General features: G+C 41.0%; 1 protein-coding gene across 2 annotated transcripts in view; it reads left to right on the forward strand.

Moving 5' to 3' along the window:
• Positions 1-3,921: 3,921 nt before the first annotated feature.
• Positions 3,922-24,096, forward strand: part of STX18 (syntaxin 18) — a gene marked incomplete at its 5' end in the record, with an annotated part of 121,744 nt that continues 101,569 nt past the window's right edge. For both annotated transcript variants that reach the window (XM_079698411.1, XM_079698412.1), the window contains one exon: positions 3,922-4,089. In XM_079698411.1, coding sequence (XP_079554537.1) covers positions 3,922-4,089 — 168 coding nt within the window. The remainder of the gene's footprint in view (positions 4,090-24,096) is intronic.

Below are 24,096 nucleotides of genomic sequence, written 5' to 3' on the forward strand. Positions count from 1 at the left end.
TTTAATCTGTGTTGTTGTATATTGCAGGATTTCGTTCAAAAAAAAAAAAGAAGGCTGAATAATATTCCACTCTATGTATGCGCTACTTTTTTTTTTGATCTGTTCATCCATCAATGGACATTTAGGATGTTTCTATGTCTGCACTCTTGTGAATACTGCTATTATGAACATGGAAGTTTAACTATCTCTTTGAGATCCCAATTTTGATTCTTTTGGATAAATACCCAGAAGCAGAATTGTTGGATTATGTGGTAGTTCTATCTCTAATTTTGTGAGGAAACTCCATAGTGTTTTCCATAGTGACTGCGCCATTCTGCATGTCACCCAACAGTGTACAAGGGTTTCAATTTCTCCATCACCCTAATTTCTTTAGCTAGGTTCCTCCTTAGGAACAAGTTTATTCTTTGAGTTTCCCATCCCTAGAGTCGTGGTCCTTTTTAGAACCCCTGAGAAAAAAAAAAATTTTGATGAATTTCTTTAGGTCCACTTTCTAAAGTGAAAACACATGTTCTCCAAGTCCTCTCCTCTTGCATTGTGAATTCTACCATGGCATGGCCAGCCTTCCAGGGTTTCTGTCACTCTAACACTCCTAACCAGGTCTTTTCTATTGGTTAGATCTAGGTATAATCTAGTAGTTCCTTCCTCTCTGTCCTTTACCTACTGAGAGATAACACTGTAATGTTGGTAATTGATGAATGTACCCAATAGTCTGTTTTGGCAGATTTCTGGATATGTGGTGTATCAGTCAGGATAGGATAATTATGCTGCAGTAACAAACAACTCCAAATCTCCATGGACAAGTAGAGCGAAGGTTTACTTCTCACTGTCAGCACACGTCCTTAGTTGGCTGTGCTCCGTGTCATCTTTACTCAGGTTCCCAGGTTGATGACCCAATGGAACATTACAGGTTGCCATGGCAGAGGGAGAAGAGAGCACAGTAAACCACATGTTAGCCCTTAAATTTGCTGCCCAGAACCAACACGTCACTTTTCACGGCTAAAAGGAATCACCTGGTCAAGTAGCTGTCAATAGGTCAAGGAACTATAATCCTCCCCTAGGAGAAGCCATGAATATGAGTGAACAATGAAACAGACCACCAAGGAGGGTCTCCAGTTACTGTATTATTGTGGCAAGTCCATGATTTCATGAACCGAGAAAACTGGTCTCCCCATGCTTCCCTGCAGGAATTCACACTTCCAGGCATTGGGTACCCTCCTCCATAGAGCAAATGCCAGCTTACACCAACTTTCCCCAGGTAGTCGGGCTAGAAAGCCAACGTCTCTAAAGGATGCAACGATGACAAAACCTCGGTGGCTGACAACTACATGTCTATTTCTAACTGACAGCACAGTTCTGTCATGGCTTGGGCACCTGGTTGGGCAATATACCCTCTATTTGGCGGAGGCTGCATTAAATGACTTCCATGAGACTCCCCAAATGATTCTAAGCTGCCTACATCTATCCTGATTGTAAGGAGGGTGCTGTTATAGGGATCTCTATTTGGTAATTCCAATATGCCCTACTGTTTTTCAAGAGTAGAGAGCCTAGCCTAATGAATGAAACATTGTTACTAATGAAATGTAGTTTATGTACCACTTCAAACTTGGAAGTTTGTAATACAGTCCCACCATGCTTCTATTCTTCCTTTTTATCCACATCCCCTCTCAGCTTTCTGGGGTTTCCTGTTAGTCCATGGTCAACTGAAGTGACCTTGCTCTTTGAGGTTAGAAGAGTAAAATAAAATAATAAAAATGCAACAGCTCATATCCCATGGTCTGTGGGACATCCAAGGGCCTCCTCAAGATCTTTGTAGCTTTTCTAGGAGTTTTAGGTGCTTGTGGTCACTTGTCGTTTTAGAGCCTGATGTTTTTAGCTCACATGGGTCTCATCTCCATAATCTTCTTTGTTCTTTGCAGAAGCAGACAGAAAATTTAGACCTTTCTCCCAAACTTTTTACCCAAAAAACCCAACCGCACCAAACACGCTACTCACTGAAGCTTTGGTGTAACTCAGCCCCCTCCCACTCAAAAACCCTACCCAGTGAGCTACTATCTCCTTTCCTGGCCCCTTCCCTGGGTTCTGGTTCCTCCCTCTTACCCTTAATTCAGTCCCGTTCATTTTATTATGCAGGGTGATTTAACTCTCCTTCTACTCTGCCCCAGACTTACCTTCGCATAAGCTAAAGACTCATTAATGTCTTGATAAGACAAAGGGCCACTTATGCAAGGCAGAATCATTGGCAGAGATTTAGTAATTTCTGTCTCATTCTCTCTCCCTTACTCTGTTGATGGAAGAAAGCTTATGAAAATTTACTTTCCTCATAAGGGAAGGCTGAAGTGGCTACAGTGTGGCCACTTTAAAATACCATTTTCCTTCTTCCTTCCAGGTACCTATGTACTTTCTTAACATCTATTTCTGATAAACATATTTAATACAGCGGGCGTCAAATTTTTGGTCTCATAACTCCCTTACACTCTTAAAAATTATTGAGGGCCCTAAAACAGCTTTCGTTTATATGGGTTTTAGCTATGGATATTTACTGTATTAAAAAATTAAAAATTTTTTTAAAATTTAAAATATTCATTCAGTTAAAAGTAAAGATAAACCCATTACATATTAACATAAGTGGTATATTTTTGTGAAAAAAAGCATTTCCAAAACAACTTAGTGAGAATGGCACTGTTTTACATTTTTGCAAATCTTTTTAAAGTTTGACCTAATAGAAGACAGCTGTTTTGCATTCAGTGTTTTGCAATATCACAAGTCACCCAGCCTCTGGAAAACCCAATTGTGCACAACTTATGAGAGAATAAGAGTGAAAAGATAAGTAACATCTTGATATGAAAATAATTTTTTATTTTGCCTACCACTCTTTGACAACCACATTTTAATACATATTCTAGTTGTGCATCCTCTTTAGAAAAAAAGAAAACAAATGATGAAATCAAAGAGATCTTGAATTAGATCTGAACCTCGAACCAAAATGTAGAAAGAATTCACTGGCTAACTTTCAGTCGACTTAAATAACTATGACTTAAGATGGTATATTTAAAAACCATACACGAGGAAGAACAGAAACCAGTGAAACTCTTCCGTCCTTGTCTCGATCTGATAAATTCCTAGTGTTTCTTCAAATCTGCCTTCTCTACAGTGTGATGCCTTCTCTATAAGAGCTTTCCCCACCATAATTAATAACAAGAATGTTAACAAGAATGTTATTATTAACAAAGGTAACTAACTTTCATTGGTCTCTAGGAGCCAAGCAACGCCAAAACACTTCGCACGTGTTATCTCGCTTAACTATCACAGTAACACTGAGGAAGGTGCTGGCCTCATTCTACAGATCAGGTGGGTGACGGTTGGAAAAGAAAGGCCTCTGGCCTCTAGCTCTGTGCCGTGCACACCTGCTCTGCCCTAGCACTTACTGCACCCAGGTGGTCACCGCCCACGTGCTTCGGTCCCGCACAAGGTGGGTTCATGAGGTCTGGGTCAGGCTGGGTCGCTTCCTGTCCCCTCGCAACCCGCGCAACAGGGAGCCAAGAGAATGGAGCCAGCCTTCCGGCTTCCCGATCCCCTCGGTCCCGGGGCCTACACGCCCTAAGCGAGCTCGCGAGGGCTCGGGACTCCGGGACCTCCCCGCGCGGCCAAGCCCGCCAAAGTTTGCCGGGAGGAGAAACGGGCGCGGGTGTGAGCGTCGCTGGGTCCGGGTCGCCGAGGGGATGGGCACGCGCGCCGGCAGAGGCCGGAACCTTTCTCCTCTCGCCGCGGTAGCCCCGGGCGGGCCGGAACCTTTCTTCTCGTGTCGCCGTTGGTGGGCGGAGGCGTGCGGAAACGGAACGGTCCTCCAGCTGCCCAGCTCGCGCCGCGGTCGCCGGCTGCTGACGTGGGCGGGCCTGGTGGGGGCCGTGGGTGTGGGTCGCCATGGCGGTGGACATCACACTGCTGTTCCGGGCCAGCGTCAAGACCGTGAAGACGCGCAACAAAGCCCTGGGAGTGGCGGTGGGCGGCGGGGTCGAGGGCAGCCGCGACGAGCTGTTCCGCCGGAGCCCCCGGCCTAAGGGCGACTTCTCCAGCCGGGCGCGCGAAGTGGTGAGCTGGTTGCTATGGAAACGGCGGGCTGGTGAGGGGGGCGGACCCGCGGCAGGGACCCCAGACCCCAAACCGGACTCTGTCCCGTAAGCAGTGGGTGAGGGAAGCGCCTGGAGAAGGTGGTGTCAAGGGGGGCAGGAGAGTTGGTCCCAGAGAGCCGACGGCTGTCTTTGGAAAGGAACAGCCTTAGGTCGAGGAATGGGGACGCATGTTGGGGAGCTCGGAACTATGTCTGCAAAGTACATGGGCTGCTTTGTGAGGTAATGAGCTTGCCGTCACTGCAGACCTGAACGCAGACGAAGCTTCCCCCACCGTCCTTTGCTATCCTGTCGCAGCACTGACTACAGTCACAGTGTATTTATCTCTTCTGTTTACTTGTTTCAGCTCCCTCCCCTCCCCCGCCCCGCACTGAGATCCAAGATCGCATTCGGCCGACCTGTCCCTTCTCCTTGCCTCCTGAATTAGGTCAGGGTTCATGCCAGGGACCGGTCTGTCTTGAGACTGGTTTAGGATAATCTTTCACAACCACTCTCTGTTACAGCCATCTAAACTACTTTCTGCCCTTGAACACAGCAGGCTTTCGTTCGGGAGAGCAGGGACCTACTCCTTCAAGGCAGTAACAGTGTTGGCTTCACTTCAGAATCCCCGAAGCCTGACTCATAGCATTGCTTAGTAAATGTTTGTTGGATCAATGAATGAACAAATGGTTGTCTCCTTCCCCACTACACAGGAAACTCTATAAGGGGAGAGATAAAGTTTGCCAGGTTCACTTTTGGATCCTTGGCACCAGGGTGGATCTAGTTTTTGTGGAGCTTGAAGCTTATACAGTTCTGTCTGTCCTCTTTAAGAAATAAAAATACAAAGTCACACAAAAAAAGGTTCAGAGCTTTGGAGGGGTGCAAGGGAGGGGCCCTGATGCTCAAACTTCATGGTAAATCCACTTCTGTTTGATACACAGTGCAGTGCCTGGTACTTTGTAGACACTCAGTTATTTTTTAATATAGGTATGCATGAATTAGTGAGTGGCAGTTTGCAGAGGATATTCAAGCCTCGGAAGGGAAATTGGTCCAGATGAATATATTCAGTCCATCAATAAGCATACATTAAGCGCCTACCTTCTGACCGGCATTGTGTTAGAATAACGCGATTTAAAAGGAATGGTGGGGGAGACAGACATATTACCAAAAGAAGTGCCACAACGCCTTGAAAATGTTGTGTAGGACACAAAGGAGAGGGTGTTCAATTATGCGTCAGGGCCAAGAAAGGCTTTACAGAGGCGATGATGCCTGAAACAAATCTTGAAAGAAGAGTAGTTGGTTCCAGTGCAGATAGGGTGGAGAAGGGCATCTCGGGCTAAGAGAAGAGTATGCACAAAGGTGTGGAGATGGGTAACTTTATGCTCAGTTTATTTATACTCAATGCGTGTCTACCCGTTAAATTACAAACAAATTAGTAATGGCATTTCAGATTTGGGGCGGGGGGGGAGGAACTTTTCATAGCTGAACAACTCCTAACAGTGATAACTATGCCAGTTTGCAATGGGAGCTTGATTAGTTAACTCATTTGGGCTGTGGGATTAATGGGGACCTTGGGAGTAGAAACTGGGTCTTGGATTTAGAAGACTTAGATTTCAATCTGGGTTCTGCTTCTTAGATGTGGGTGACTTGGGTAAGTCCTGTTACCCGAGTCTCATTTCCCTTTTCTATAAAATGGGCATGATAATACCCTACTTGACTGGTAAGCTGATTATTAGGATCTTATGAGACTTTGTATATATCGTAAACAGCCATAATGATTATTATTGTTCCCCTTCACCCTCCTACCCTAACCCTGTGTAGGCCATTTAGATGTATTTTCATCAGTGGCACAAAACTTTATTCCCTACACCACTTTGCTTTCTTGTACTTTCATTCTTTCCTTGCAAAGGGGAGCCAAGTAAGTTCATGAGGCGATCTGAAAATCCAGTGTAGGTACTAATAGCATCGGTAGTGGAGGCAGCGACACTCCTCTGTCAAGGTGAACCTATCAGCGATGGCATATGTGTGGCAAGCATGCAGCTATTCCTCTTTCTCCCTCCCTGGGACCATGGAAGCCATTGTTAATTTCCCAGTACATCTGTGTTGCTCAGAATCCTTTGCAACTTTGTGCCCCAGGCAACCATTACCTATTGTTGGACCTGACATTCAAGTTGAAATTTGCTGATTTCCTACATAACATACAGTAAAAATAGAGTCTGTATGCCTGAAGCAGAACCATGGACTTTTTTCTTTTAGTACTTAAAAGGATCTTAAGTTCATGTTGTTCAGTCTTTTCATTTTATAGGTGGGAAAACTAACACTCAGGTAAGTGAAATGTCTTGCCCAGAGTCATAATAGATGAGGTCAAAGGACAGAGCCAGAGGAAGAAGCCAGGTCCTTTGACTCCAGTTTAACGTTGCTTATTTCCCACCCTGCCCCATACATACATTTCCACTATAATTTTAAACCAAAAATTCTTCAGCTGAGTTTCTTCTTCCTGAGTTAATACTGAATTCATAATTGCATACTGAATAAGATTTGGAGCATAAAGACCTGAATTTGAATGCCTTTTACTTACTGCATGAACTTGGGCAAGTTACTTAACCTCAGTTTCCTCACTCCTAAAATAGAGTGAATAATAGCAACCTTATAAGGTGGTTATGCAGATGAAATGAGAAAAGGTGTGCAAGTGCTTGCATGAGTGTGAATTCTTTTGATTGCTAGTAAGGGTAACCTAATTTAAACTAACCTGAGCAAAATAGGAATGTGTTGGCTTGTATAACTGGGAAACAGGAAGGAGCTTCTTTCTCTAGGTCTTATCCATAAAACCCCAGGAAAGGACTCTAGTTGGTTCTGCTTGGGTCCTGAGCCCTCGTTATGGCCTCAGAGGGATAAGGTTCTTCACATGGCCAGGTCAGATGTCCACTCCAATAGGTGGGTTGGGTGCTGTGATTGCTGCCCCACCAGAACCTTGGAAAAGGGAGTGCTGTGTCTGACACTAGGGAGTAAGGGATGCTGGGCAGGCAAAACCGACAAAAATGTTCCTTCTATTCCCTAGCACAGTGCCTGACTTGTCTTCACTTTACCTGCCTGGTGGTCTTCAACTCTGTGAGGAATAAAAAACTAGAATTGTGGGAGTTTGTATGACAGGCTTTGGTGTGGGAATGTGTCTGGAGGTGCCTCATAGGGGCAGCTCTTTCATTTTCTTACTAATTAATAAAGGTTACAGAGTCCAGGAGAAGCAATACACAGTAAACCAAGACCCCTCTAAGTAGCCAAACTGAGTATGCAGGGGCAACAGGAGCCAGTGAACAGAACATCAGGGAACCTGTGTTCTAGACCAAGTTCAGCCATGAAGTGGACAGACCACCTAATCTTTCTGCACCTCAGTGTCCACATTGGTAAAACTGACAGCTTAGACTATAACTGTAGCGATTTCTTGTAAAACAAAGATGTCTCGTTTATAAGATGAACAGCGACTCTGTGTTGTTGGGAATTCTATTTTCAGATTAGGCATGCAGATGAATTTTTCTTTGTTTATTATACATTGCTTTTATGAAAGCCAAGTGTCATTTACTTTTTTTTTTAATGAGTTAATTATCTTTAGTTCCTGGCTTAAATTCAGACTTCTTACAGCAACCCAAAGCCAGATGGTCTGGTCCCTGCTACCTTCCTTGAGCTCCCCTCCTCTCACCTTCCTCTTACTCTACTCCAGCTGCCCTAGCCTCCTTGCTTTCCTCACATGCACCAGGCACATTCCTACCTCAGGACCTTTGCGCTTGTTGTTACCTCGACCTGGAACACTTTTCTCCCAGATTCCATGTGGTTTGATCTTTAGGCCTCTGCTCATTCGTTGTTTCAGTGAGCCCTTCCTCCACTGCCCTGTATAAAGTAGCATCCTTTTTCTGTTCTTTACTCCGCTTTATTCCTGTCATTATCTAACATATCATGTATCCATTGACTTGTTGTTTATCCACTAGACTATATACTTCATGAAAACAAAGACTCTTTAGGTTCTAGAATGCAGGATAGGTTCTCAGTAAATGTTTCTTTAATTAAAGAATGAGTGTTATCTACTGTGTCACTTTGCTTCTAATTTTGGAGCTGGTTGATCTCTGTCCAAGCCTCCTTCCAATTCTAGAAATGTGTGATCCTAACATGATTCCTTAATATTACACAGTATATATGTACACTTAATCCAGTATCTGGAATAAACCTTGAATAAATAGTAGCTTTTATTTTATTAGTAAGATTTAGGAGTTTATAGTCAAGTGGAGAAGCAGACCCATAAATAATACAACAACTCAGGTAGAAGTGACAACCGTAATGCTCAGCATTGACTCCCCAGGTCCTCCTCGATTTTCTTCTGAGTCGTAGTGTTGAACTTGTGTGCCAATGTTTGGAGCCAAAGGTTAAGCTGGGACCACCTGGATTATTATCCATAGTAGCTGGAAATAGACTTTATCCAAGGATTGAGTATAATTCTACTTAAACTGGGTTTCAGTTGAGGGAGCGTGGTTCAAAGAAGCAGTATCAGGCAACAGGGGCCAAGGGTCAGTGAGAAGCTGGAGACAGGCCCACACAGACAGGAATAGATCAGGAAACAGTGTAGGTTTAGGATGTAGGATTCAAACAGAGCGTGGGTCTGTTGAATCATATAGATTTTAAAAAAATTTAATGGAGAGTTCTTTATGCAAATGAAATAAGGAGCAGCTTTTGCTAAGGCTGGGATGAGGGGGCTGGGAAGAGAGAGTTTCATTAGCCAGCTTGCCCCTCTACCGCCATTCCCCCTTCTCCTTGAGAAGCCCCTTTGGAACCAGCCATAGGGCTCAGAGAGACACGGTTTCTCAGGCCGTTAATGTTCTCCAAGTCTTCTTTTAACTTCATGCTGCTGTATTTTTATGGATCATAATAACCGAGTGTGTACTGTAAGCAGAACTCAGTGCTAGTGACTTTCCATGATATAAATAGTGAGCCCTTTGTATAGACTGCACTCCTGAAATTTTCCAGATTTATGAAGACTGTAGCTTTTGAAATTATATTTATTCAATACTAATTGATTTATTCCACGTCCTGTAAGCATTGGACTCTTGATAGGTGTCAGTCATTGTGAGGACACAAAAAACTATGAGACATATGTCCCGGCTCTTTGAAAATAGAAATAAAGGATAACTAAAGCTCCATGAGGGAGAATCAGTAGAAAATCAAACTGGACCTTGAAGGATGAGAACCAGACAAAGGAAGGGAGTTAAATCGCATTCCTGGCAGAGGGAGAAGAATTAGCAAAGACACCGGTGTACAACAGCAGGTTGACTGTGGGGAGCAGAGGCAAGGCTGGAGTGATTGGAGCCCTTTTCTGGAGGAGGCCTGGGGCGGGAGATGAGGCTGTGCTGGATTAGGTTAGAGCAGGGGTCAGCCAACTTTGGCCCATAGGCCAAATCCAGCCGCTGCCAATTTTTGTAAATGAGGTTTCAGTGGAATGCGACCACGGTCATTTGTTTCCATGTAGGCTATGGATGCTTTTGTGCTATAGTGGTAGAGTTGTAACTGGCAAAGGCTGGCAAAGTCTGAAGTATTTCCTGTTTGGCTCTTTAGAGGAGAAGCTGACCAGACCTTGGGTGAGAGCATTGTCAGCAGTGCTGAGGAGTTTGGACTTTATGCTCTAAGCTATGTGAGCAGAGGCCTGAAAAGTTCATATTTGTCTTTTAAAATAATCAATATTGCAGATGGGTTTGGAGTGTAACACGACTGACATAGAGGAGCTAATTGGGAGGCTATTGCAGTAATCCAGGTGAGAGCTGATGAGCTAGTGACAGAGGAGTGGATGGATGAAGTAGATATTTAGGAGGTGGATTTTTAAAAAATGTAGCCATTGGTGGGGTTAGAAAGAGGGAGAGGTAGAATAATTCCCAGCTTTCTAGTTGGCAAGTTTCATGGTGATAGATATCACAATAACATTTTCTTCAAAGTTTGAGTAGGATGCCAATTAATCATGCCTTCCCTTTCTCAGTTCTAAACAGTGGAGAATAGATTCATGGGGCCCAACAGACATTAGAGTTTTATTAAGACAGCAAGTGGTGGGTAACTCCCCAATGGCAGTGCTTCTTGGTAAATCTGGATTGGAGAGCATAGCTGGAACCCAGTGGGGCCCTCTAGGTTTGTCATATTTAGATCTTGGAGATGATTGAGTCTTTAAAATAGACACGTAGTTCATATACCCAGCCAACCACCTCACAAATCCAGCGAACACTGGGCTGGGCCTTATTATGATGAGAGCTACAAGGCAAGTCATCCACACCAGACTGCAGATGGGGATACTCAGTAGGGCCATTTAGACACCAGGTTCTTATACAGACTTTTATTCTCAATTGTGCATTCTTTATTCTTGAAAGAAAGTCATCTTGGTGGTAATGATTGTATCACATACTGTAGAAGCATGGTTCTCAGGGATAGTCAATTGACTTTCTCCTTCATTCCAAGAAAAATCTGGAATGGGTCAAAGAGTTCCCTCTTTTCTCAGTTTCTAGTTGGCAGGTAGCCAATAGTTCAGTGTATCACCTACTAAGGATAGGGCTGCCGAAACAGGTCCTCTCAGGATGACATTTTTAATGAACTCTTCCTGTCCATCGTCTGATACTATCTTGCAGGCTTGAGAACCAGGTTTGTCAACATACCAAGAATAGAACCATCTATCAGGGCGATATCAACTGAGCTCACACCAACTCGTGTACAAGTTAGAATACCAGATTATTTTCTTTCAGTGCCATAACTAATACTCAGGAGGATCTAAATTTTGGAAAGTCAGTTATTTTTGAGCTTCTGCTATAGGTCAGGAACTCTGTTGAGGGCTTTACATACCTGATCTCAATTAATTTTTCTCTATTTGGGGGGATAGAAATATAATATTATCAAGTGATTTTACAATATTGATTATATTATGAATAATATGATTCTAGAATTCATACAAACTTGATGTTTGAGGTTTCTTGTTATGTGAAAATCTATATGGGCTCCCTCTGGTGGGCAAAGTATCAGTGACGTTTACAATGGTTAATTATGGCTTGTGTTATGAAAAACTTGTTGTACTTAAAACATATTAAGTTTAAAATTGACTTAAAAAGAGGCCCCTTCCTAACCCTCTAAGAGAAAGTGAATAAACCAGAGAAGTGAAAAGTATGATGTGTTGAACGAACTCATATATGATATAACTCACATATGAAAAGTTTGCAGCACAGTTGTAATTTTAAACTCGGTAGTACTTTTTTCTTCCTGACTTTCAGGTTCTCAAAGTCTGTAAATACTAGAATTTGCCTTCTCCTACTTGTTAGAGTCTAACATAATGCCTATTTGTCAAAATTTCTTATGGAGCTCAGAAGCTATATTTAATCAAGAGAAGTGAGTCTTTTCATTTTACAATATCGTATACATTCCTGTTCACTTTTTGGACAGATGATAAGAAAACCGTAGTAAAATCAACATTTGTCTTTTATAGTCTAAGTAGAAATGACAGACTGCAGCATATCTTGACTGGGAGAAATTGAGAAAGGAATTAAAAAGCATAAGTTTTGAATTATAAATACCTTTGGACTATGCCAATAATAAACTGTATGATCTTGGAGAACTCACCTAACCTCTGTTTTTGTTTTTCGTTTGCTTTTTTTTTTTTTCATTTTTCTTGTTTAATGAGGAGCTTTGACTAGATAATCGTTAAGGACCTTTTCAACAGGGTGGTTCCTTGATTCAGTACTCTTTTTTCTGAAAGTCTCAGAATATATTTTAAAATGCTTTTTGCAGTAGTAACTGCCCCAGCGCCTTATGATACTTCCCCCGAGTTCCTATGTACTCAGAGTTTTTCACCTAGATAAAAAACAATGATTTTGTTTTTCAAAGTTGTTGTTCGGTATGTTTCCACAAGTATATTTGATTTAATAGTGATTATGTACTCTTATAATAGGCTGTTATCAGTGGGGCATGTTTTTGAAGTTGACTAATTTTAAAATCTGATTATAAAAACAGTAAGTGCTCATTAAACAGAATAAAAAAGTAAGTGAAGTTCACATATAGTACTACTGGCCAGAAATAGCCACTGTTTTAATTTTTGTATATATTTTTTCAGACATTTTTCCTATTAAAAACAATTTTTCTACAATGATGTTTTCTATCCCCTCTTTTTTTTTTGTCTTGTCTTGGCTTTTTCACTTAATAACATATTGTGAACATTTTTCTATATCAATACGTATTCTTGTCATCAATTTATTTGGCTGCATAACCATTACAAATAATATTACAGAATAAAAATCTCTTACCTAAGAATATATATAGATATTACATAACTTATTCACCTGAACCTCTGTTGAAAGATATTTAGGCTGCTTTCAGTTTATCACTATTTTAAACAAACAGTACATTTTTTACCAAATTTGTTTCAGATTTATAATCTCTTAAGATAAAAGGCAAAATGTATATAAATTCACTTTACTTGCTTTCTGTTGAATCTTTTCACAAATATAAAAAATTGGATGCCCTAATTTGATAAAAAGAAAATTATTCCTAACTTTGGGGAAAGTGTTAAATGTACGAGAACTTATTTCGGTGCTGCAGGAGAATAGAAAGGGGTAGGTGATAATTGGGAGCAGGCTAGTCAGGAAAACTTTTACGTGGGAGCAGAGCCTTGAAGAGGAAGTAAAATTGGGTGGGTGGCGAGCCTGAGCAGGATGTATTTCAGTGACAGTAAGGAAACTGGCTGACTAGGCCAGTGGGTTCTTCTTTGTCAGTGGCGTGAAACAAACTTGGGAGGTACTTTATGGTCTGCAGATTATAGAAGGCCTTCTGAGCTTTTGTGCAAAATAAGTGTACAAAAATCAGTGGCCATCCAAATCTAATTAATGACCACTTAAAATCTAATGAAATCATTACAGTAGTAACAAAAAGCATTTCTAGAAATAACCTTAATAAGAAATGTAAATGCCTCATTTGAAGAAGACTTCCCAGTTTTGTAGAGAGATATAGAAAACTTGAATAAATAGAAATACATATTGTGTATGTGGAAGGGAAGAAGTGTTAGAAAGACATCAGTTATTCCTAAATTAATTTGTAGATTTAGTGCAGCTTTAATCCAAATTCCGGCAGAAAGTAGTTCTGAAATTTATCTAGAAAAGAAGATGAGTGAAAATAGCTAATTAATTTTTGAAGAAAAGTGGAAGGGTGTGTGTGTTGGGGTGGGTGTACTAGCCTTACCAAATATTAAAACATTTTAAAGCCAAAAAATAATATATGCATATATGGATCAATCAGTGAAGCCGGTTAGGCCAGGTGTGTATGTGTGTGTAACTCTTGTTTAGGGAGGTATTGTAAATCAGTAAGAAAAAGAAGGTTTATTCAGTGATTTGGGGATAATTGGTTAGCACTTTGGGAAAAAAGGCTTTTTTTTTTTTTTAGGTCCTTGTCTTTTACTGTACACACATTAAAGTAAATTTTTACATGGACTAAAGATTTAACTGTAAAAGCAAAACTGAAGAAAATGAAAATGTATGTGAAATATTGACCTATCTTCTGGAAGTGGGAGGTCTTTCTGAGTTTAAAAATTAGCAGCAGTAATCTTAATGGTGTTGATTTTGATGATAGCAGCTATCACAAGTACTTTACATAGAGACACTATAGCATTATTCCCAAGTACAAGAAATTATTAGGTAAATATGGCATACTGAAGAGTTTGTCATGACATGAGAAGAATTGCTTACATTAAAAAATACTACCGGGCTTCCCTGGTGGCGCAGTGGTTGGGAGTCCGCCTGCCGATGCAGGGGATGCGGCTTCGTGCCCCAGTCCGGGAGGATCCCACATGCGGCTGGGCCCGTGGGCCATGGCCACTGGGCCTGCGCATCCGGAGCCCGTGCTCTGCAGCGGGAGAGGCCAAAGCGGTGAGAGGCCCGCGTACCACAATCCAATCAATCAATCAATCAATCAGTAAATAAATAAATAAATAAATAAATAAATAAAAATACTACCAAAACCAGATACAGTTAAAACTGTATATACAAAATCAAAAAACTCTAGGCATGGACATAATGATTAGAAGGAAACTGGCTGACTAGGCCAGTGGGTTCTGGTCTACATTTTAGTGTATGTAAAATGCTAACAATGGCTATTTCTGGCTGATGAGACTATGGGTGATTTATTTTTCTGCTTCTATCTTCCTGAATTTCTCTAATGAACACATATTACTCTTGAAATGAGAAGCAAAACAGAATAAGTAAAACTCTAGGCAGATGAGTTTTTATTTGCTGTGGGAGGAATGGAAAAGAATTAATATCTTTTGATTGGAAAAATGTCATGAATAAGCAGTATCTAATTATATATTAAATGTACAACGGAGGGGGCCCCTCTTTAAAGGAAGTCTGTGGTAAATCTTTTGTAAAGGGAGTAATTTTCCTGTAACTCAGCTGGATTTTCAATTCAGACTTTCTTAACCTGTACAAGAAAATCATCCACAAATGTTTCATTGATGTCTTAGCTTTCTGGTTGTCATTCTAAAAAATAATAAACGATAATAATAGCTACCACTCGTAGAGCACCTACTCTACCTGGCACTCTGCTAAAAGCTTTGTAATTTGGTTGACTATCCTTGCAAGTTAGGTTCCTTTACTCATGAAGAAACCAAGGTGCCCTGCCCAAGATGATGTAACATTGATGAGCTTGTGCCGTATTCCTGGGATCACCTGCCACCTCTCCAGGTTCTGTGGATGCAGGGGTATGTGCATGCTGAGTGCTGTCCTGGGACTTTGGAGCTGGACTTCACTTTGTATGGCACAGGTCAGATCTCTGGTGATTTTCTCCTTGGCATGTTGTCATATTATCTACTGTCTTTAGGAGCATATTTTGCTACATAAATCACAGGTATTTGAAAATGCCTGACTAGCTTTTGAGGAAATACAGCTGCCTCCAAATCAAACTCTTTTTTTAGTCAACAATTACTAGTAACTGTGTATTTTTTAGAGGTAGTGTTGAGGTATGTTTTTGGGAAAATGGAACAAGGGTTGTAGTTTTAGTAAAATCATTGAGAAGGAAGGAGACCCAATTTATACATTATATCCATCTGAAAAAGTATAATTCCCTTTTCTGTCATTGGGACACTAGTTTGTTATTTATTTGTTCATTCAACAGTTCAGTCCCATGGAGAACTCGAGCTGAGATGATTTTTCAGAATTGCTCAGGTGAGGCAAGAGGCCAGGCCTTTAAAAACATTGGTCAGTCATCAGAAGAGGGCTTCACCAGGGAAAGGCCTTCGAGTTGGGTGACATAGCTTCCTTCTGCTGAGGACAGTGCCTGAGAGAGACTCAGCTGTGAGCCATCAGCAGGCAATTCTTCTGGATGTTGGGGGAATGAGGGCCTTCATCCTGAAGGCACAGCTCTGCCATACTACCCTTTAGGGTTGTTGTGAGGACTGAATGAGATATTTCATGTAAAGCTGCCAGCATCGTATCTGGTACATTAGAGATACTCATTAAATGGCAACTACTTTATTATCAGCTTATATTTTTTGAGTATCTGCCCATAAGTATAAGGAAGGCACTTAGATTGCTCTTTGGGCTGGAAAGATGAATGAGACTTTCATTTTGGTCATTAATATGCTAACAATCTAGAAGAAGGCATTCATTCATTCAACAAATATTTATTGAGCATCTGCTATATGCTATGTACTGTTTTTGACCCTGGGGATAGAGCAAAGGTAAGACAGACCAAAATCTCTGCTTTCATGGAGAGTATATTCTAATGGGAAACTTATAGTAAACAAGTAAACAGATTCAAAAATACTTGTGTCAGGTAGTGATAAGTAAACTCATAAGACATACTCATAATTATAGAAGTTTTCACAAGAGGAACTTTGATAATTTAGATAGCAGAGAGATTACTTCGGGGTAAGGTTGAGGGGAGGCTTCATGGAAGAGGTGACATTTAGGTGGGCCTCCCAGATTTTCCACATGTGGAATGGAGAGAGGAGATGCAGGACTGAACACATGACAGAGGCTCTAGGAGTGGGAAAGCACAGGATGGTAAAATCTGAGGAAAGCTCAGTTTAACTGGAAGGAGTGTGAAAAGTAGGTAATGGGGTGTGCCAGGTATGACCCCTTGGCCCCTGCAGATCTACTCTCTATCCTTTCCACTCTGCTCCTGTGTCAGGAGGCCGATCTTTATGGAGTGCATGACTGGGTGTCCTTGTTCTCTGGCTTCTGATTGGGTGCAGCCAGTTTGAGGCTCCAGCAGGAGACTGGAGGGCTGGAAGAGGCAGGAGTTGGTTTGGGAACTGGGTAAAGGCTTTGCATCCACAATCTATTACTTAGATTACATGTCTTCCCACCAGCCCTAGAAGTTTTTACCTGTGTATGTCAGGCATCCCATGGGTTAGGATGGCTTTAGCCAATAGGCTGGTACCAGCCATCAATAGACAGGATTGTACTGTAGCCCCACTCAGGGGTGACCCTGAAAGATAGTGACAAAGGGAATTCCTCCCCGTGGATAGCACTTTGGACAATTCATCTTTGCCTTTTTATTTAAGGTGGCTTTTAAAGGTGATATGTTTCTCTCTGTCTCTCCCTCAACTTTACAATAGGTAAATGTCAAGAATTTTAGGCTCAAACAGATTTTCTGTTAGTGATGTGGCAGTTCATACTTTTCTTCCAAATATGACCTGAAGGGTTAGAGGTGGTAAATGGTCTTGTGGCATTTTGACTATAAATCTGAACTGGAATGGAATCTGTAACCCATTATCAGATTCTGAATCAGGCTGCCTTGTCTTTCTCCTGTTTTTGTTTCAGTGAAAATGTGTGTTTTTATTCTGTCAGTGGATGGTTTACATACCTAATATACCTAATATTAAAAGGGAATTATATAATGAATACTTGATGTGAAAGGGACTAGTTAAATACTTCAACTCCAAAGGATTCCATTAAAGTAATAAGGAAATTACATTTAATTTTAAATGGTAGAAAGATTTTTTTAATGTTATTGCTATTAAGCATGTATTACACACACTCAAGCCATTTTTTGCAAATGAATTCCCAAAGCACAATTCATCTTTTTACAGGTGGAGAGGAAATATTCTTGCAAAATATAGTTTGATGTTGTCTTCGTAACTGCGGAGAGAAGCATACTTTTCCAAAGAATAGAATGTGATGGTTGATTGGAAACTTTTGGAGTTATGGGCTTTTAGCTCTACCTCTTGAAATAAGAAAATATATATAAATGGGTCCCCAGATGAAGGCGTGGTGAGGTACTTTATAGCCCTAATTGACTCCAGACATAGAGACCGTGATTTGCAAGCAAGCAGTGACAAGAGGAAGTTAAATCAAAATTAAATTAAGGGAAGGAAGAAAAAAAGAGAGATATCAAGGAAAGGTGATGAATTTTCTGAAGGCGTCTAAATACTTATCTGTAGGTAAGTGAGAAATCTGTGAATATATCTCAGTTATGTCAAAGGATGAAATCTGGAAACATTTCAGTCCCGAAAAAGACCTTCTCTCTTTTATAAAGTCTTTTTTGTATTCATTGCTTGGTACAATTCAGTCAGTACAGGCATATTTGCTTCTATACTTTTCCATGACTCAACTGGCAGTAAAAATCAGCATCTCCCATGATACACATCAGGTGATACTTTGGGAGGATTGGTTTTTCTGTTTATATTTTGACTATTTGATTTTGTTCAGCTCATGTAAATACAATTCTGGGAATCAGAGCCTACCGGCCACTCAGCCACGCTGACCACCATTTCTGCACTTGTCTCAGTTTCCCTTTTGCTGGCCTCCCCTGTCCAGTGAGTTCTCAGGCCCAAGAGAACAGGGACTGTGTCCCACTCCCCATCACAGCACAGGCGAAGTACAGAGTTCAGCACGTATTTGTGAAATTAATCTGTGCCTTGTGCTCCCCTCTTTCTCATCCGGCCCACTGCTACCATGTGGGCTCATCCCTCACCATCTTGAGTCTGAGTTGATGAAACAGCACTGAGCACTCCCCGCCCCCACCCCCTGCTCAGAGCCAAGCCACTGTGCCAAAAATGCTGCTTTCCTTATGTTCCTTTGCTCAGAAATATTCAGCACTGCCCATTCCTCACACAGTGAATTCTGTTATTTGGCTGGTCTTCAATGGTCTTTATAAAGCTAGCCCTACCCACTTTTCCAGTGTTACATCCCACACTTCCCTGGATCATCCTACCAGCTTTAACCAAGCTGCTCTTTTCACAAACCTCCTCTGCTTTCTTGTCTCCTTGTTTGGCTCTTGCTATTTCTCTTGCCTGGACAGCTTGCTCCCCTTCACTTACTCAAATTCTACCCATCCTTAAAGGGTGGAAGTTTAATCTCTTCTGAATTCAAAGCATTTGCTGTCTGTATTACTCATTAAGCCAGCAACTGTGTGTGGCTTATGACAGCCTTTGCATTATTGTTTGGTGGTGTTATTATTATTACTTTTTGAAGATCTGATTGGCTTTATTCAGTGATTTATGAATCAAGCAGTATCCCATCTAGCAAAGCGATAGGCACTCACAGGTTGTTATTTAATGATTGCATTGTTGCTTAGCTTTCCAAGTGCTGTTGTTTTCCAAACTATATTATTTATCTTTGAGCATGGGAGATGGAAAAGGAAAGGGTGAGAGTGATTTGATGTTTTTTAAATATTTCCCTCACTGGCTTTGGTAGCTAGTGCTGCAGCCGTTAGACAGGACAGTCACCACATCTTACTCATGTTTCCCTTCCCAGTGCCCAGCCCCGCGCCTGGTCCATAGTGGTGATTCAGTACATGGTATGTGACTAAATAAATAGAAGGCATTCTCAAATATTTGTTTACTAGTTTGACCCAAAGCTAAAAGAATCAACATGGGTGATTTTCCAACTTCTAAAAGCCATAAAAATCTAGTTTCTCATTTAGCTTTTTTTCACCATTAACAGTTCTCCCTCGAGCACTTCTTCCTTTTGCCTGCCTTCAGCTTCATACTGAAATATAAATCAATTTCCTCTTATTCTTTTCCCTGTGAAATTGGAGAACAGCTGTTTAGTCACCTCCTTATAAATAACCCTTCAACAAGTTAAATTGCGTCTAGGACTTGCTTTCTCCAGATTAAATTATCCCAAAGCCCTTTCTTTTTCTCATAAAGGCCTTTTCAGAAAGAAGTGTTAGTTATTTTTTTAATTTCTTTTTCTAGCTCTTTATAAAACTTTATTCTTTTCATAAATGTACCATAGAATACCCTATAAAGGCCTGATTAATGCTGTCTGGAAAGGAAGGCATCTTGAATCTCCTTCTCATCTGTGTTTTGGAGTATCCTGTTAACCTTTTTTACCTGTTGCCTGTCGGATTTAACTTGTGGTCTACTCTCACCCTCTCCTTGTTTTGTTTCCTTTTTCTGTGCATTTCTTCAAATGAGTAGCTTGATTTTCTTCCCACAGAACACTAACTTGCTGTATCAGGAGTCTTACAATTACAAGTTACAGAGACCCAATGTAAATTAGCTTAAATGATTAAGGGAATTTATTGATCTATGTCACTGAAAAGTCTAGTAATAGGACTTTAACCTCCAGCACGGCTGGACCCAGGGGACAAAACAGTGTCACCAAAAGCCTTTTTTCTCACTCCCTATGATCTACCTTCGTGGTATTAGCATCTCCCTTAAGGTACCTCCAAGCTCTGCTTCGTGGTAGCTGTAGAGCTGCAGTACGTGCAGACCTTACTTTCCATACTACCCCATCCAGAGGAAGAGAGAGGTGCTTTCCTCGGAGTACCCACCGGCATCTTGGAACTGAGGCAGATGCCTCTCCTTAAACCCGTCTCCAGAGGTCTGCTTGGGACCCAGCTCTGCAAACAGAGCAGTGTCACACATGGCTGAGAATAGGGAATGATTTCCAAAGGAAATTTGGGGAGCTATTCCCAGGAGGAGGGCAATGGATGTGGGTGGCCAACAATAGATGTACGTTACACTCAAAATTGTGCTTCTTCATTCTGCCTTAGATTATTGATATTGCTTTGGACTGAGGGTATCTCTGCAAATGAATTCTTCACTCAGTCACTCACTCAGTCACTCACTCACTCATTCTTCATGGAAGACTCTGGATAGAGTATGCCAGGCATGCAACTAGGTATTGGGTGTACAAACATGAGTGAGGCAATATCCCTGACTAGGAGAAACTCATAGTCTAGTGAAAAGACAGACTAATAGGCAGATAGTTAAAGCATGTTGTAATAAGTGCTGTTATCAAAGTATATATGGACACAGAGGTAGAAGTGAAGAACTCAGTGGGAGGGGCTTGAAGCAGGGAGGGCTTCACAGGAGAGCTAAGCCTTGAAGAGTAGAAGGGATTTCCCTAGATTGGGGAAGGAAGGTCATTATCCTCAAAGCCATAAAACGTTTTCAGCAGGGGACTGGCAGGATCAGGTATGGATTTTAGAAAGATCATTCTGCTGGCCATTGGTAAACTCAATGGAGGTGAGAAGGACTGGCAGTGAGGAGGAGGATCCATTGACTGTTGCAGTAATGAAGTCTGAGTGAAGACCCAGTGAACTGAGCCAGGGACCATAGGGACAGAGGACAGATTTAAGATATATTGACAGGATTTGGGACTTGTTAGATGTAGGAGATGAAAATCAATTGTTCTAGATGAATTCAAGGTTTCAGTTGTGGGCGACTAGATGAGTCTGGTTCAGTTCAAGATGAGTTCATCTTTGTGGTTATTTGAGGTGCCTGTTGAACACCCACCCAAGGGATTCATGTTTATCAGGCCGTGGTAGATACAGAAGTAGACCTCAGGAAAGGTTTCTGAGCCAGAGACATAGATAGAGAGACATCAGAGTATAGGTGGAGGTTGAAGCCTTGAGGAAGGAGTGAGGTTACCCAAGGGGAATTTCAAATGAGAAGAAAAGAGGGCCTGGGAATGGGGAATGGCAACATTTGAGAGGCTGGTAGAGGAGAAGGAGAAGGAGGCTGTGGAGGAGTTAGGCATCTGGGTCCCTCCAGATAATAGACCTCTTCTCATCTTGATAAAGGCAGTGTCACCTGGGAGGTTGGTGGCATGGTGGTTAATTAAGAGCATGGACTCTGGGCTTTACTACCTACTGGTGTGTGACTTGTGGGCAAATTACTTAACTTCATTTCCTGATCTATAGGATGGGAATTAAGTAGTACCTAAGTTTGGAGGATTAAATGAGCAAAGCGCTTTGAAAGTGCTTGGCACATAGGAAATGTTATAAAGTGTTCGATAAATAAACATGGAAACCAATAAATGCATGTGCCCTGCATTTGTGTGTCTGTCTGTCTCTCTGAGCTTACATATCCACTGGCCAGTTAATCTGAAATCCAAAATTAGTTTGTTTGGACTTAAATAATTTATTCTTCTGAAAACTCTGGTGATTCCAGTGTAACAGTTTAAATGTCTGACTTCCTGAAGATTTTCTGGACTATTTATTGGATTATTTTTTCTACTGGCTATTAATTTTACCTCTGACTTTGATGTACTTTTCTTTGTTTCTTCCATACTTCATATATTTTAAAATTGTTCTTAATAACCTCACAGCATACAGCTTTCTCTTCTCTCTCTCTCTTTTTTTTTTTTTTTTTAAGATTTTCTTCCCCAGAATCATTCTTAAAGTTCTGGAATGCTCTGTCAGTTGCTCCCCCGCATTTTGGTCAGTTTCTGGCATGTTACTTTTAATCAGGCTACTTTTTTCATCCATCTGTAGGAATTGGCAATATTTTCAATTCCTCTCCATTATGGTCAGGAATATGAACTTGCTGTCTTTTCTTCTTCCTTTTGCATTTTCCCAAGTATGTGTCTTGAACCACTGATTAGATCTACATGCCCACAATAACATAAGCAGGCACAAAGCTTAAATCTGATTTAAAGGAGTATTGTACAGTTTGTTCCTCCATTAAAGTCTAGATTAAAATAGAACAGTATTCAGGGTGTGAGTTTGTCATGGAATCTCTAACACTCGTTGAATCAGACATCGTGTGTGTTCGTTTTTAAATAACTGGGTGGGTCACTTTTTTATTTATTATGAACACAAACACTGATGCTAACAACTGACATGTGAAAGGAAAACAGGGAATAGTGATGAAAACCATTTAATGATTAGTGAGGAAACAAATATTGTTTAATGAAAATAAAAACCATGTCTAAAGGGCCTAATGCTGACTTTTGGAAATATAACCATGTTGCGGTCTGTTGTGTACCCTCTGTCCTGTACAGTAGATATTGTTTAAAATTGCTTGGGAACTGGAGCTTGCAATTGTGAGCCTGGAATGTCCTGCAGATAATTAAGTTGTGGTCAGGCTTTGGAAAAATAAAAAGTTCTCGAACTATGATTTTATAAACATGCTACAATAACATTTCTTTATATTTAACAGTTTCTTATAGAAAGCTGATACTCTCATGAGGCATTGATTAAAGGTAAAACATCAAGAAAGAAAAAATATTAAATTAAAACTTCACTTAGGATGTTGACAGTTGGCTTGTAATATTAAACAGATGTGTATGTTTCTGGGGATATTCTTCTTTCTGAACTGAATTGCTAAGTTGTATTTTTTTAAATGACAACTACAAATTTTTGATCAGTTAATAATTTTAAATGCCCTTTCTACAATCTTCTGTATTCTAACTTCATCTGTAGTTTGAGCCCTCTCAATGATATAATGATTGGTGAAACCTTTGCTGCCTCTTCTAAAGTCTTTCATTTTCTTTCTTTCTTCATCTTTCCCCACCCCCCCGGTCTTAAAGCTTAACTGGGCTCTTCTGATTTCATGATGCATTCTTGGAGATTGATTCCTTGAAATAATTTTAGGATCACTGAGTGGAATTCTACCCTTTTAGATTTATGTCTGTAGTTTACTTCTATATAAGTTTCACGTTGGCATCTCAGTGCACAAGTTGACCTACATTGTGGTATTGTGTTTGTGTGGTCAATTGTAAAAGCTTCATGATACGTGTGTAGAGCCAGCCATGCAGATCGGCCCATACCCCCGTGCTGTGGGCCCAGAGAAACGTCAGTGAGGGACCTCAAGGAAAGAGATTCAGTAAACACTTCTTTTTGCTTACAGGGTTTGCCATATTAGGCAAATAACATAGAGTCCAGTAAGGGCAGTGGAAGGGGTGAATCGGGTGGGTGGGTAGCCTTTGATAAATGGAGGAGGAGTCAGGTCAGATTTTGTAGGATGAGGTGAAGATATTTTGCATCTTCAAAGATTCTTCGTATCTATTCGCAAGACTAGATAAATTGTTCATTGCGTTTGGGCTGATGAAATTTTTTAGTTCTGAAGATCATTTTAACTGTAAGTCTGACATGTGGACATCTTAAGTTTTCTGAGAGATATATTTTATGAGGGAGGAGTCTCTGATTAACCTGGAAGAACAGTTTAGTTGGTTTGGGTAGATTTATTTATCTTGGAAGTGTGTATTGTTTGCACAGTCTTCTTTTTGGAATCAGTGTTTTTTCTCTGCAGATTCCATTTGGGAAGCTCTGATTTGGGGCCTAGTATTTGGAAGGCATTTCCAATAAACACAAACAAAGACCCGCTAGACTGTCTGAACAAATACAATGACATACTTTAGCATACAAAGCTTTATTTAACCTCAAGAGTAATGAATTTAGTTTTAATAGCAAACTATTTAAACATTACTATTTGTTCTTTATATCTAATATTGTAAATCGTTTTTAAATGTCCTCTTTTTTTTTTTTTTTTTTTTTTTGCGGTACGTGGGCCTCTCACTGCTGTGGCCTCTCCCGTTGCGGAGCACAGGCTCCGGATGCACAGGCCCAGCGGCCATGGCTCACGGGCCCAGCTGCTCCGCGGCATGTGGGATCCTCCCGGACCGGGGCACGAACACGTGTCCCCTGCATCGGCAGGCGGACCCTCAACCACTGCGCCACCAGGGAAGCCCTAAATGTCCTCTTTCTTAAAGTTTGATTTAGAAGCCAAAAATTTTCTTCTTATAAAAAAGTGCTTTTATAT

Source organism: Hyperoodon ampullatus (assembly GCF_949752795.1).
Source record: "Hyperoodon ampullatus genome assembly, chromosome: 1".
Taxonomy (NCBI): domain Eukaryota; kingdom Metazoa; phylum Chordata; class Mammalia; order Artiodactyla; family Ziphiidae; genus Hyperoodon; species Hyperoodon ampullatus.